Genomic DNA, 14,613 nt, shown 5'->3' with positions numbered 1-14,613 from the left:
CAGTGAGCAGAGACGGATTGTGCACTAGGGTTGGAACAGGGCTTGCTCTGACATTCTCGTACAAGCACATTTTGTCAAGGCTCGAGACTTGCTACTTGCAAAAATGATTAGTTGATTTGCTTTGAGAACAGGAGACAGGCTGAGCTGACAGGTGTTGTGTGCTTGCTTTGCGATGCGCTGGGAGAGTGAGCATTTCAGCAGAGGGACACTAAAAATAAGGCATTTGGAAGTAAACTAACTGTAACTGTTTTCATAAAAAAAGTAAATCACTAGAAGTTTCATGTAGTGGTGGATGCCCGCAAACAATTTGTTTGTTTTTCCAAAATATTTCAGATGCCACTGTGGTCTGCAAGGCTATTCGCTCACATTTGACGTGAAGGTCACAGCGTTTGAATGTTGCTTGTGAGCTGTGCACACCCACGCATCCTACACAGTATACAGTTCGATTGTTTTTCGTCCTTGGAAGAAAGGGAGGATTCCGAATGGAATGAATGAAGGAGGTGTGTAATACTGTCAAATATGATAAGGTTCACCATCCCAAAACTGGACAAAGGAACATGTAATTTCATTTTAGGAAAATTTGTTGATCTGTACAGAGTCTCTGCGTTACACCAAGAGAATGGAAATGCCAAATATTATGTAAGTTTTACTGTAGACGATTTTCTAGACGAACGAGTCAAGGTTTCATTATCTGAACGGTATTGCTGGCTTACATTGTAATGGCTTGTTTGTGACAGATTGCAACGACACGCAAAAACAACCTGTGTGTACTTGTCTTTGTCCGGTACAAATGGGCAGTCCAGCACCAAAATGCACATAGTCCACATCTGGGGTCCCGCAGGTTCCGGCAAATTCGACGCTAATATTCAGTTAAAATGCTGTCTATGTGTTCTTCAAATTCTTCCGTCAACTTCTGCATCCCATTGCGAGCTAAACATACTCCATAGCACTAACCTCTCAAGCACATCGTAGACTCCAACTTTCCGCGATGTTTTCTCTGTTTTTCCATTGTTTCACGTTTGTGATTATCATTAGTTTTCACATGGTGCAGAATTAATGAGTAAATTGATGAATTAGAATAAAGAATGGCCACTGAGATACATTTCTGTTATGTTTTCTACACAGCTACATCCTGCCTTTCTGCGAATGTCATTGATTCCACATACCAATTGATGGCTTTGTGGCCCAGCAGCGGCAGATACACTTAAATGGTTGGATTACAATGATGCTATTTTGGGACGATCGCCGCGGGCCGATATGCCCTTTCGCAGTACCAGCGATAAGGAGCAACTTGACATCGTTCACGGTGGCATAGCGCCAAGCTGATGCCGAAGCCTTGCAATTCACAGTGCATCCAATGCGCTTTTTTTACCCAAAAGGAACACTGTGTGACTCACAATAAACATTTGTGGATCGAGAACAAAGAAAGAATTTACCAATGTGGTTGAATATGGAAATCGCCGGATGTTCTCGGAGCGTTTATTGTGAAATAAAAGCACATTATGAATTGCAGAGCATTGCGGGTTCCTTTAAAAATAATGTTTTGTATTCAAAATTGAGACATGCTGTGTTGTGAGAGGATTTGTGTTGATAATCCGGGTTCTGCGTCAACTGACGTCAACAAGTAGGTGATGAAGGGGTGCATTTGACTACGCTGCCCAGTAACGTCATGGAGGCAGAGAATATCGCTAGGAATGGTGGTCAGCCTCGGGAGCGGGAGATATGATTTAGTGCCGCCAGGGCAGTTCACCGTAGGGCGATGCGGCAACGGATAAGATTAGCACAAGATGGCCGCGCCCTGCTGCCTGATTTCGCATGTGTAAAAGTGAGGAAAACTACAGTAAGATACATAAGAAATTTTTGCACAATCAATCAAGGTATGTTTAAAAACACATGCCCAAACGCTCAGGACAATGATATTTTTGAGCAGACTATTACTTTAACTATGAAGAGGCACACAGAGCGAGTGTATGTGTACAGTATAGGAAAGACCCCCCCCACCCCTCCCACCATGTCACCATCTGAAATCTGGGAACCCCAAGAATGAATGGTGGCAAAAGAATCAAGACTGACATGAACAGAAATTCGAGAAAGAGAAAACGGAGGTCTGCTAGCTGAGACACGGGACTACAGAACAGAACAAGAACTGGCCATGGTGGTGTCGTTAGAGGATGTAAAACGCTATGGTCTAAATTGCTCAGAGTAGCATTGGGCTCTGAGCCACAGGAGGTCTTTAAAGGCAGAGGAGTGCACTAGTTACTAAAATACTGAGAAAGATGCACAGATGAGGGGGAAAAGGGCCTGAAAGGAATCCTACATCTCTCTAGTATATTCTTATTTCTTGAGCACTGCAAAGCGGTAAGAGCTCTAAACAAAAGGGAAAAGTGTGCCTTGGAAAGGCTGCGGTTAGGAATTGCCTGAAATTGGCTGATACCAACTCCATGAACCCGAATAAGGAATCAATGAGATAATGTTATGTTAGATGACGTACAATGTACACACTATGGAATGAATCATTTGTGAACACATTCAAATCTAGTAAAGTAGCTGAGTGGGCAACGCCGGGTAACCGACAAATAAGTTGAGCACATTTGAGAATCTAATAAAATGGTAAACGTAAGGTACACAGGATCGGGATAGTTGATTTTCAGAGGAGCAGAATACAGAACAGGAAAACAAATGTGGAGAGAGTTAGTCATTAAGATGTGGTTGGTGTGACATTGGCTTTAGTTGAATGTTCATGGCACAGTTTTGTTAAGAAAATAGAAGTCACAACTCCTGGCAGGGAACTTTAAATGAAGAGGATCAGAGGATGAGGCACAGACTGGCTAAGAAGCCATCCAGAGAGTGTGCCTACCCAGAAGCTACTGAGGGACAGACAGACTAAATACTGCACGCCGGCTGCTAAACAGGCATACTCTGGATGAGGAAGTTAAACATCCTGTTAATGTGAAAACAATTTGGTACGAAAATGCAGAGGAGCCAGGTTTGAAAGTTTAATACATCAGCAAATAGGGGTCTTACTAAAATAGCTGAACGTGGATCTCAGCATGATGTATTCATTGAATGTAAAGAGTCTTTCATAGTGGGCTCCCAGTGTAATGACTTTTCCACAGGTTGGCAAATTAGAGAAAGCTTTTTTGATTAGAGATAAATTCAGGCCCTTAATGCCTCTCTCTCTAAAGATGGATGCAGACCCTCAATCACACAAAACGCATGGCACTGACAGACTTAATTGACCTCCTACCTATGCTCCAGTGTGGGAAATCCTCTGTACTCTCCAGAGAACACTGGGGTAAGTTGAGGCTTCTCGGCAGGAAAATATGAGCTGTCAGACTTCAGAGTAGGCATAGGGGATACACCCCAGCATGCAGCCCACTCTTGAGACAATAGGCCCCTGTCTGATGAAGACATCTTAATGATGAGCAGTCCTAACTCTCTATGCTAACTCCATCCATTTCTTTTGAAGACCTCTCTCCTGACGTGGCTGATTCCTACATCCTCTCCTAACACCAAGTTGAACATTGACAGCCTCATTGATAAACACATGGACACGCTCAAATGTTCTTACATCCTGCCTTTCAGGCAAGCCCTATGGATTTACTAAGCAAATGCATGTATATATGTTATTGAAAAGGAGTGGTTAAGTGTACAATCTTCTATTGGGAGTTGTGCAGAAATGAGGGAGCCCAGCGACTGAGAATGAGCATAACCAAATAACCTGTTCTATGGGATGGCCTTCAACCATGTTTTGGCTGAGCGTATTTGTCACAGAGGAGAACTATTCATGTGCATATCATTTTGGTCCCATCCTTAAGAAAAGCCCAGTGCCGAGATGCTAGATAATTCTCCTCTGAATAAGAGTACCAACAGCATCCCAGACACACACTTCTACCTTGCTAGGCATCAACAGTGAGATGAAGCTGTGCCTCTCTAAGTACAGTGAGCAAGGGCTCCACATCTGAATTACCTTTAGCAATTTAGAATTAAACCCCAGGTTTTTAAAAATATGCAAAAATGTGGGAGCCCTTAAACGAGAATGAATGCAGCCATATAAGCTGTTCTATGGGATGTTTCGACTCTGGAGGATCTACAACCACGTTTTAGCAGCACCTTGTACAGAGGAGAAATATTCATGTGCATATCAGTTTGGTCCCACCCTTAAGAAAAGGCCAGTGCCGAGATGCTAGACAATTCTCCTCTGGCTAAGAGTACCAACAGCATCCCAGACACACGCTTCTACCTTGCTAGGCATCATCAGTGAGATGAAGCTGTGCCTCTCTAAGTACAGTGAGCAAGGGCTCCACATCTGAATTACCTTTAGCAATTTAGAATTAAACCCCAGGTTTTTCAAAATATGCAAAAAAGGGGGAGCCCTTAAACGAGAATGAATGCAGCCATATAAGCTGTTCTATGGGATGTTTCGACTCTGGAGGATCTACAACCATGTTTTAGCAGCACCTTGTACAGAGGAGAAATATTAATTTCACATCAGTTTGGTCCAGCTGGAGAGGTGGTTTAGATAGCCAAAGGGAGATTTGGTTGGGGTGTTCAGGAAAGGTCTCTGTGATTACGAGGTGCTCATGTTGCTCACACCGTATTGCTAAACTGGGGGTGGCGGCAAGCTGGGCGCCTTGTTGCAAATTCATAGGTATCAGAGTGTAATTAATTATGGTTGGGATATGTTACTTTAGTGTTTCTGTTGGTCTAGAAATTGACACATATTAGCTTGCATGCGTGCAGAAAGATAAAATGTTAAACCCACCAAATGTAAAAACATGCATATACAATAATACAAATACATGGGGAATTCATGATTCTCACAAATGAATCATAAACACGGTAGTCGGGGGTGTGGCTATCCACCATGCAGTGAGGCTGTCTATTCCGATCAGCTCCCGCATAATCCTTAAAACATACTTGATAAAGTCCTCATTTACCTGCCTAATTGCAGGATCAGACATCTGAAGCTGCAGGGACCTGAACCGCACACACGCTGTGTGTGATCCTAATGGACAAAGGAGAACAGAGCCGTGGAGAAGCCAGCAGCGAAATCCATCATGGCGGCCACGGCTGCCTGGTGAGCTGTGCGCAGCACCTGATGTCGAGGCCGTGGCCCGATGGGAGTGAGGTGCAGCGCCTGCAGCTTCGCACAGACACACAGCCAGAAGATCCTGTTGTGTGGACCCAGAGCAGGAGTGCAGAACGAGGCACCTGCCACCTGGGTCCTAACCGGAGCAGGACACAGATGCCTGGGAAGCAGGGCTCACACCGCCCTACATTGGAACTGCACAGCCTGCCGAGTGGGGGCCCGCCATGAGCGAGTGGACCACTGAGGTGGCCCTCCTCAGAGACCGGAGGGGACTTTGATGAGCATCCAAGCTGGGCACTGGAGGACACCCGGGGGGGAGTGAACCCCTGCTGCATGCCCACGAGCCCGCGGGCTGGTTCCTGAGAAAGGAGGGAAGTGGACACTGGAAGGCACACAGCACCAGTACCCTGCATGACCCAGGAGGGCACTGCATCGATCTGGCTGGCGCTCAGTCAGCAAGGCACATGTGGGAGGCCCGAACCACAGCACTGCTAAGGAAGGAGTTGATGTGCTCCTCTGTGCACCTGGAGAGGAGCAACACATGTAGGTGAGAAGCCGGGCAGTGGGACCATTACATTGTAGGAGCGCAGCCCGCCCGGAGTACACAGGGTGATCCCGGGAGCACTGACAAGTCTTGGAGGGCAACATACACCGAAGGAGCCACCTGCACTGCCCAAACTGAGGCCCGGAGCCAGAGGGGGGAGCCACTAACCAGCAGAGAGGGGCGAGGGACAGCAAAAAGCCCATATTGTAGGCTGGGAAGTGGAGCCTGCGCTGTGCCATCTTGAAAGGGCCTGGGAAGACTCCCCACTAACCATAGAGGTCGCCTTCACTGCCAGGTGGACCCGGAAGTGCTCCATCAAACTCCTGGGACTGGGGGCAGGCCGCACTGACCAACCATGATAATAACGCCTACCATGCAAGAACACAGACTCCAGATGCCTGATAGGGACCGCAAAGGGAAGGCAAGACAAACGGTAATGGAAGCTTATGCGAGCAAGGGAGGGGACGACGCAAAACAACCTGAGAACCCAGTGAACATGACCATGACGCTGCAAGTGACGCATCAGGAAGAGGGCCCTATCCTGACAGCAATAATGGCTTTTTCGATGGCGTTGGAGCACAAAATTGATGCAGTCATGGTGGACGTTGGCCTGCTGCGCCAGTATGTGCATGCCCTGTCGGATCACCTGGACACTGTGGAAATAAGGGTGCAAGATAACACTGCCAACATCACTACCACTCAAGCCCTGGTAGCGGATGTGCTTGCACGAGTAAAAATCCTGGAACACTGAGCAGAAGATGCAGAGGGCAGGACAAAAAGGAACAATGTTAGGATACTCTGTCTCCCTGAAGGGGAAGAGGGCAGGGACCCCACATCCTACATAGAGAACAGGCTCCTGCAGGAGGTCTGCCCGGTCACCATCATGCAAGGATTGACCATCTGGAGAGCACACAGGTCATTGGCAAAGAGACTCCCAGAGACCGATAATAGCGAGGATCATGAACTACAAAGACAGGGAAAGGATCCTTGCCTTCTCTAGAGAGGGGTGTACTATCACTAGAGGATTTTCAAAAATTGGCAATTCACCCTGATTATATTGCATTGGTCCAAAGGCGCAGGGCGATGTTTGGCCCAGCCAAGGAACATTTACACTGGGCAAACATGCGATACATGCTAATCTATCTGTAAAAATGGAGGTACTGCAAAATGCAAGGTTGCTCTTCTTTGACAGCACTGGGGAAGCACAATCCTGGATGGACTTGCAGGAAATACTGCCGCTCCTGGGCATCGGCCATGCCAACCCGTAGCAAGAGACACGGGCGACGATCGTTTACTCAGCCTTCAGATGGTTTGCTTCTGGCATGGCTGGAAGAAGGAGGACGTGAGATTCTGGAAGCGAACTGCGGGAGCGGGCAGAACTAGTGCACAGGGTCAGCTAAGATGCCCAAGAGACTGCTGCCAGTAAGGAATGCTTCACGCCTAGGACACCATTTAAGATGCCGTGTTCAAGGCATCGAGCTGCTGCACGTTACCTGAGAGGGTGGAGACGGGTATGGGAGATGCGGCTGGGCCTGAGCGGGCAAAGCACTGCTGGGCTATTGCTTAAAGTTCAAAGTTACTGTTGGGAGGTTTTTGAAGTTGTTATACACCGAAGGGAAGGCGGGCCTGAACTAGTGCCTAGACTTGTGGGATGCCTTTTGGGAACAAACACGACCTTCGGAGGCTGGGCGGCTGGAAGGGGAAGCACATCGCTGTCATGGCAGGAGGGAAATGTTGGGTTATGTGACAGGTTGCAATATGACAATCACGGTTGCGACAGACAATATGCAGTTGTGTACCAATTAGTTGTGTGGGATCGATCTGCTGAGTGTGCGCTCGTTACCACTCTCAAATTAGATATGAGCAATTCACTATAAGAGATAGTAAGGGTGGCAGCGAGTATCGACTCCCCTCAAACTTCCCACAAAGTTTGATATGTATGAACATACGAATTATATATGGGAAGACTGCTCACGCTTTATGCACCCCAAACAATTTATTTTGAAAAGTTCTCTAATATTCGCTGTATATCACTAAATACATCATTTTTGTTGAAAGGTAAGTATTTATTCTTCAAACTGTGGACAGCCGACAGGTGTTTCGACCACTTGGTCGTTCTCAAGGCCTATTCCTTCATATGGCATTTGCTTGTCTACTTTCAGTGCACTGTGAGGTCTCAGATAGTTTTCAAGCAGTGAAAGTGATATGAGTTATCACTTCCTAAATGAAGTGTTACTTCGAAGTTCAGATCCCATTGTCAGTATGAATCAAATTTAGGTTATGACATAATCCGAAGTCTTTGTTTTCACCCGCGTTGGGAGGCATCAACATTTGGGGTGAAAGTAGCAACTGAGAGAGGGGATTCATCCCATTGATTTTGAGCATCTGCTTAAGGTTCTGCTATTTGAAAGCTGACTACTGACTTTGGATTAAGTTTGAGTAAATTCAAATTTCGCGGTCAGTACAGCTGTAGAACATAGCCATGGTTTTTATGGTCTGGTAAGTATCATAGATAGCAGATGTGATATCCTGATGCCTGAGAGCGTGACAGGAGGAGTTTCGTTATTTATTTTGGTCAGTAGTAAAACACGGGGTAAGCCAGTGCCTAAGGCTATTCAGGAGTTTCAATTGTGCAATGAAGTGGGAGTTTTTTAGATTGGAACGTTTCAATGGAAAAGTGACCCAGGGGAATGAGATAGCATTACTAACTCAAAGAGAAATCATTCACCCAGCTTTCCTCATATCGCGGGGAACATTCCTGTGATCCATGTGCAAATCAAGAGTTAGGATTTAAATGGCCTACGCCAGTTATTGCTGGTAATTAATTATGTTTCAATACCAATGTTTACCCATGTGCTGATGTCATGGCCTACTACGGACGAATCCTAAGAAGAGGTGTGTTATGAATAGGATCTAAAGATGACTATTAAAATAAAACTGGCCAATGAAAATGTATGAGTTGGGAAAAGATGTGATTTCTTTCCATTCATGTTTGGGGGTGGATTGCAATAAAGTATTTGGGAGTGTTTTGACTGTTGCAAAACTGTATAAAAGATGTGAACTGATGTGGTTTGTTGAGACTTGGGTTTGTTTGGTCCTGCAACACCATCTAACTGCTCCCTAGAGAATTGTACAAAACACTTGCTTTATGTACAACCGTGTACTCACTTCTTAAGTGGTGGGTCTGTTTAGGTTAAGGTGATTAAAGGCCCATCCGCACAGTTCTATGTTTTAGTGTTCCCGAGAAAGTATTTTCTGTTAGTTTGGCCGCTGACCAACCCATTAGTCTTTGAATTAGGGAGGGAAGGTCCTGATGGCAAAAGACTGTACACTGGGGAGGAATTCTCTACAGTCCACAGGCATTATAAAGATTTCCCGATCCCAGAAATATACCAGAAAGACCAATGCATGAAGACCTAACGAGAACTAAGCAGAACATGGCTAAGAGTAAGGAGAAGGACATACGGCAGAGCCATAAACCTCCCTCCAAACATTATGCTAGGTCAACATGTCCATTACCAAGGCTAGAGCTTGGAGAGGTATTCCAAATCAAAGCTCTAGCAACAGTAACATATAAGGTAATGCAAATGGTAAACCAGCTGGGAGTGTGCCCAGAACAAGATGCAAGTGAGAAATAGAAATTCCTTTGCAAGACATTAAACTTTAACATAGAAAACATAAGAAAACAAACATCAACTTAGAAAAAAATATGCCCTGTCCTCCGGCTATGTGCATAACGGATGAATAACTTCAGTCTTTTCAGATACTCCTTCCATACAGATACTTGGGAGAATAGCTGCAGATTAACATGTTAGACTTTGGAATTCAAGATGAATCATTTACTGCTGCCCAAGGGAAAGTGTGTGACAGAGAGAGAGGCAGACAGAATTAGCTCAGAAATATCCATTCAAATACTGCCCAGGCCAGACGAACCGCACAATTTGAAGGAAAACATGCAAACAGAAGCCTTGCCATCTCCATGATTATTTATATATGCTTGATATGAGAAACCTGACAGTGTTCTCCCACCTACTCCCCCGTGATCTTCCATTCAGTTGGCATGGGAAGGGCCATTGTTTTTGGATCCCAACCCTGGGGTGGACGCGGGGGATTGAGGGTAGAATACCCATGGGCGAGAAATGGTATTCCCCCTTTCATAATTGTACCCCATCCCACTCTCCCTCAACCTTAATGGGGTATTTCCAATCACACTCCATCTAACCCCTCCCCATTTCCAAGAAGTACTGGGACGAGGAAGAAGCAATCAGGAGCAATGTGGATTACTTATGAAAAAAAACATTAAATAAAAAAGGGTTTAGACTACTAGCAAACTAGCAGTGAATTTTTCCATTAATAGAGTCAGGCACTCTATTATAATCATTCACACCTGACTCCACTTGACTCCACTGAGGACTATAACAGGTGTGGTTCTGCACAAGTGAAAGAGCAAGCTAGGGATGCTGACTAGACCAGAGGAGCCAAGGAGCAGGGAGCTGCCGGAAGAAAAGCCTGGAGGATCCAGAAGGAGAACGGTGTGCCGAGACGTTGCCCCGGTGTTTGTGAGGGACTGCAGCATGGCTAGGGAGTAGTGTCACCAGGGAGCTGAAGCGAGGCAGCCTGTATCCTGCTGGCAGTTTTAAGTTAAGTGCTTGTTCCGTTGGGACGCGTGTCGGTCCCAAGTGTGTCTGAGGGGCAGGTGGTGAGACCCTGACCTCGACCCAATGCATCCAGGAAAGACCGCTCACCAGCGCTACGCTACTGGGTGAGTTTTGAACAAGTGAGAGAGAGAAACTCAAAAGCGTGCGGTTGGCCGGAGTGGAAAGGGAGAAAGAAAAGATTTAGCAAAGCAGCACAGAGCTTAAAGGGAGTGACAGCATAAGAAGACAGACAGAAAGTAATGAAGAAGGAACAAGGAAAGTGGAAGGAAGGAGAAAGCAACATTCAGAATAAAGACATTTAAAGGCACCAGCGGCGCAGAAATAAAGTGGTGGGTCTGTTTAGGTTAAGTCCAAAGTAAAGATATTTAAAGAGATATACAAGTGAGAAAAGGGTGCAAACGGCACAAAAGGAGGAAACCAGTACCCGAGTGAAAGAAGTGTGCAAGAGGCACAATAAGGAAAAGGATGGGTGCAATTGCGCATGATAAAGTGAAAGAAACACAGGGATAAAAAGGGATACAGGAAGCACCCGAAGAGGTTTAAAGGAAAACAAGTACAAGAAAGAAAGAGAGGGGCAAAAGATCAGAGTGTTTGCGCTTAGGAGGAGCAAAGAGCCTTGCGTTTTCGAAAGTCTCTGATTCTACCTCATGAAAGGATTGTATGTGAAAGAAACTGTATATAAGAGAAAGGAACATCCTAATCCTAAAGCTGAATACTTATTTTTGAAACAGAGACACGTAGGCTTGGAGAAGGGAACCCTGAGAAGCCTAAGACGAATTGTGTTTTATTTTGTTTTGGGTTGAACTTTGTAAAGAGGTGGCTAGGCTTAGAGAAGGGAACCCTAAGAGGCCCACTAAAGACATGGTTGAACTTTGTGAAGATAGACCTAGACTTGGGGAAGGGAACCCTGAGAGGCCTAACAGGAACTGTGTCTTTTTGTTTGGAACTGGAAAGATCGAAGACCAGATCCCCCCGCCCCTTGCCGAGAGGGAAATATACCCTCCAGCTGCAAACCTGAGGCAGGCATCAGTCTGTGGCAGGTGGAGCCTGATACATATTGTCTGAAAAGCGCTCATAGCAGAGGGGGGAGCCCCAGGCCAGGACCACATAGGGCCTAACACAGCAACAGAAAACACTTTGCAGCCAAAACAAACCCTGATTCAAGGGAGCATTTATGCTGCATTCTGGACTGGGACCCAAAGAAACAAGAGAGAACTGTAGTGAAACCAACCCTGGACCCAATGAAGGTTCAACAAACAAGATTACATTGACCTTGGAGGCCCAGAGACACCTCCTAACTAGAAACCAAGAGGAACAATCTGGACTGAAGAAACTCAACCGAATCAAGCAACTATAAGAGCCCAAGAAAGGGTGGACGAGCCGACTAAGAGCAGAGAGACATGGAAAGTGGCCAGACTGTGAGCAGGAGCTCTGACAGCCTTTCTTTAGGACCTCTGTGAAATGTGCTTGCATACAAATGCATACAGATGGACCTTTTTTTAATAATAGGTGTGTACCATTTTGTGGGCCCTCGTTGGAGCTTTCAGTTGATTAAAGTATAGGAGCCTTGGTTCAGGACTGCTTAAGAATAGGTTATCATATCTGTCAGCCATCCTTTTGGGATCTTTTGTTTTGAACTAGGAACCTCATCCAGAGACCAGAATTGAATCATTGTAGGACACTGATGGGGGAGGATGGGCAAACCCTTTACTCATTTCATTTGGTTATCCAGACCCTTTCACCCTAGTATTTAGCGTGTTGTGTTCTTAGAGCAAGTAAGTATTTGTCCCAACCCTACCCAGACCACTGTGTGGTTAAAAATGATATGTTGCACTTAAAGCACTAGAGCATTTCTCTGCTCGTCCTACTACACAAATGACAGCATAATAGTGGTTTTGATTTTGGTGGTTCAATGAAGCTGGCTACACAGAGTGTGCATTTTATGAATCTTCATATCATTAATGAAGTTGCTTATAAGTGTAGCTTACCTGCATAATGATTACTGGCATTGTGGACTGGTAAAACTCCTCGTGGTCTGTTTCGGGCTCCTCCTCTCTGAACCAGTCACTAAATTCCACTTCTAGGGTTTTCTGCAACCATTCAACCATATCAGCCTGTTGACCAAAAGATAGAAAGTAAGATAAAAGTATAAGCAATAATACAGCAATCACAGCATACTTATAACCCAACAATCACAGGTCTCCTGTAATCTACATGGCCCAATCAGTGCATTTCACCAACTGCAGTCCATTTAGCAGCACTGATCATAGGCCACCTGGTAGGCACCACTCACAGTTCAGTAAGAGGCTATACTGTACAGCCTATGCTGTAGCTACCAATCATAGCTCAGAAGGCCACCACCAACCACAACCGATCTGGAAGATACCAAACACAGCCCAGTTGGAATCCACCTATAACAGCTCAGGTGGATGCCGCCTACCACAAGCTCTCTGTAAGAGACAAACCAAAGTCCACCTGAAAGCTATCCCTCCCATATTTCCTTTGCTTGCGCTCCACCTCCAGTCCCCTTGTAGAGCTGTCTTATCTGTCTTTCGAAAGCCCTCATGAACTTTCTAGCAAAATATATAGGCCCTAGGTGTTTTTTCCTTCCTCGCATGTTATTGGTTCTACCCACAAGTATCTTTGAGTAGTAGCACAAACGTTTGCTCTTTCACAACTGTAGACCTTTGGACTGTTTTATTGTTTTAAGAAAGTAATTTAGGACTAAATGGTATGTACTGTATGTTAGGGAGAATTTTCATTTCTGTGCTAATTCCCTTCAAACCTAGAGACCCCCAGCTCTTTTGCTGGACTTCAAACTTTTTAAAACTTTTTTTAACCCTGGAGTGAGTGAGACATTTTTCTCTAAGGTTTAAATACCTTTTCTTGGGTGAACTACAGTTCCCAAGAACAGTGAAGTGAAATTGACTTTACTTTCCTTTTCTCTTTGTGGGTCTAGCACCCACCATCTTATGTGGAGTGCTGGGGGTTACTTAGTAGCCCCTTATCCTACATTGTCGTGTAACATTTTTATGTTATCCTCACTACTATAAATGGATGGTGGTAGTGGTTTACTTTTTCCTACCATTGTGCTATTTTAACGCAGGCTGAACTCACTCAGCTGCAGCACAGCAGCCATGGGTGACCATTTTGTCAAAAATTGTCCATGACTTCTTTTTTAGCTATTTTCTGTATGTGTGGTCTTTTTTGGGTTTTACTCTGTGCATTGAGATAGGTTTGAGCGCTTTGTTTGTCTTGCCTTTGGTGGGCCTCAGCCCTGAAGCCCGCCCCTGGCTCCAGTGTGTCTGGATGGACAGGATGTGAGGGAGGGTCTCGAAACTCCCCTGTCCTTTGTCTCTAGGAATGCCTGCATGAAACTAGTCCCGATTGGGTGGCTGGCTGTCCAGAAGGACAGCCACCCTGCTCTGTGATTGACAGCCTAGGCTGTGCATGAATGGGAGAAACCTGCTTAAAAGGCGAAGGTTTTAGGACTACAGACAGAGTCGACCACTGGGAGAAACACCCGACGAAGAAACCGTGAACGAAGCTTGCTGCAACCTCCAGGACCTTTGAATTGCCTGGTGAAGCCCTGCTGACCTCCTTTTTCATCTCGACAGAGAAGCTTCCGAACAGAACGATTTCTCCCTTTGGGTTAGTGGGACCAACTAACCCTGAGACGAACTCCACTGGACCACCATCCCTGACTTGCTGTGTTTCTCTGTTGCTGAGAGAACCCAATGGCCGGGGTCGAGTGTCCGTAGTCGAGTGCAATGTCTGCCGCAGAACGAATCGGGCTAGAAGCTCCAGGAGCCTCCTAAGGACCCTCCTGAAGCAGTACTTCCAGATCCAGAGTCCCCTTCCCAGAGTGCAGGACCGAGGGAGTGAAGGAAGTCCAACCGGTGTCCGTGATCCGCATCTGAAACCGCAAATTGCAGCTGAACCGAAAAGAGCCCATAGCTGCTGGTGACCTCCCGAGTACTGCCGCAGGAGCCTTCCAGACATCCTCCATCTTGTCCCCACAACTGAGGTTCAGGAACCAGGGTCTGCACTGCTGTAGCAAGACGGAATCCAGCTGAAACACTCTTCTTCTAACCAGAGGTACTGTTTAGGCTTGGGGTACTTACCTTATTGCCTTTAGCTGTGCTTTTCTCACTGGGGAATTGTATTGGCTTACCGTTTTTTCAAGTTGATTTCAACTCCCTTCTCACAGGCTTAACAGCTTGTGACCCTCTAACTTTGTGCAAGACCTTTGTCTAAGAAGTGTATCAGATCCATAGACTGTTTCCAAATGACTTTGGCTGTCCTGGCTCCCTAAAGGC

At 45.8% G+C, this 14,613-nt stretch overlaps 1 protein-coding gene across 3 annotated transcripts in view; it reads right to left on the bottom strand.

Moving 5' to 3' along the window:
• Positions 1–14,613, bottom strand: part of EXOC3L1 (exocyst complex component 3 like 1) — a 270,326-nt gene that overhangs the window by 84,946 nt on the left and 170,767 nt on the right. For all 3 annotated transcript variants that reach the window (XM_069653979.1, XM_069653995.1, XM_069653987.1), the window contains exon 6: positions 12,283–12,408. In XM_069653979.1, the coding sequence (XP_069510080.1) occupies positions 12,283–12,408 (126 nt within the window). The remainder of the gene's footprint in view (positions 1–12,282; positions 12,409–14,613) is intronic.

Source organism: Ambystoma mexicanum, chromosome 1p, assembly GCF_040938575.1.
Source record: "Ambystoma mexicanum isolate Mex_15411 chromosome 1p, UKY_AmexF1_1, whole genome shotgun sequence".
NCBI lineage: Eukaryota > Metazoa > Chordata > Amphibia > Caudata > Ambystomatidae > Ambystoma > Ambystoma mexicanum.
This window is presented reverse-complemented; position numbering and strand designations above follow the sequence as displayed.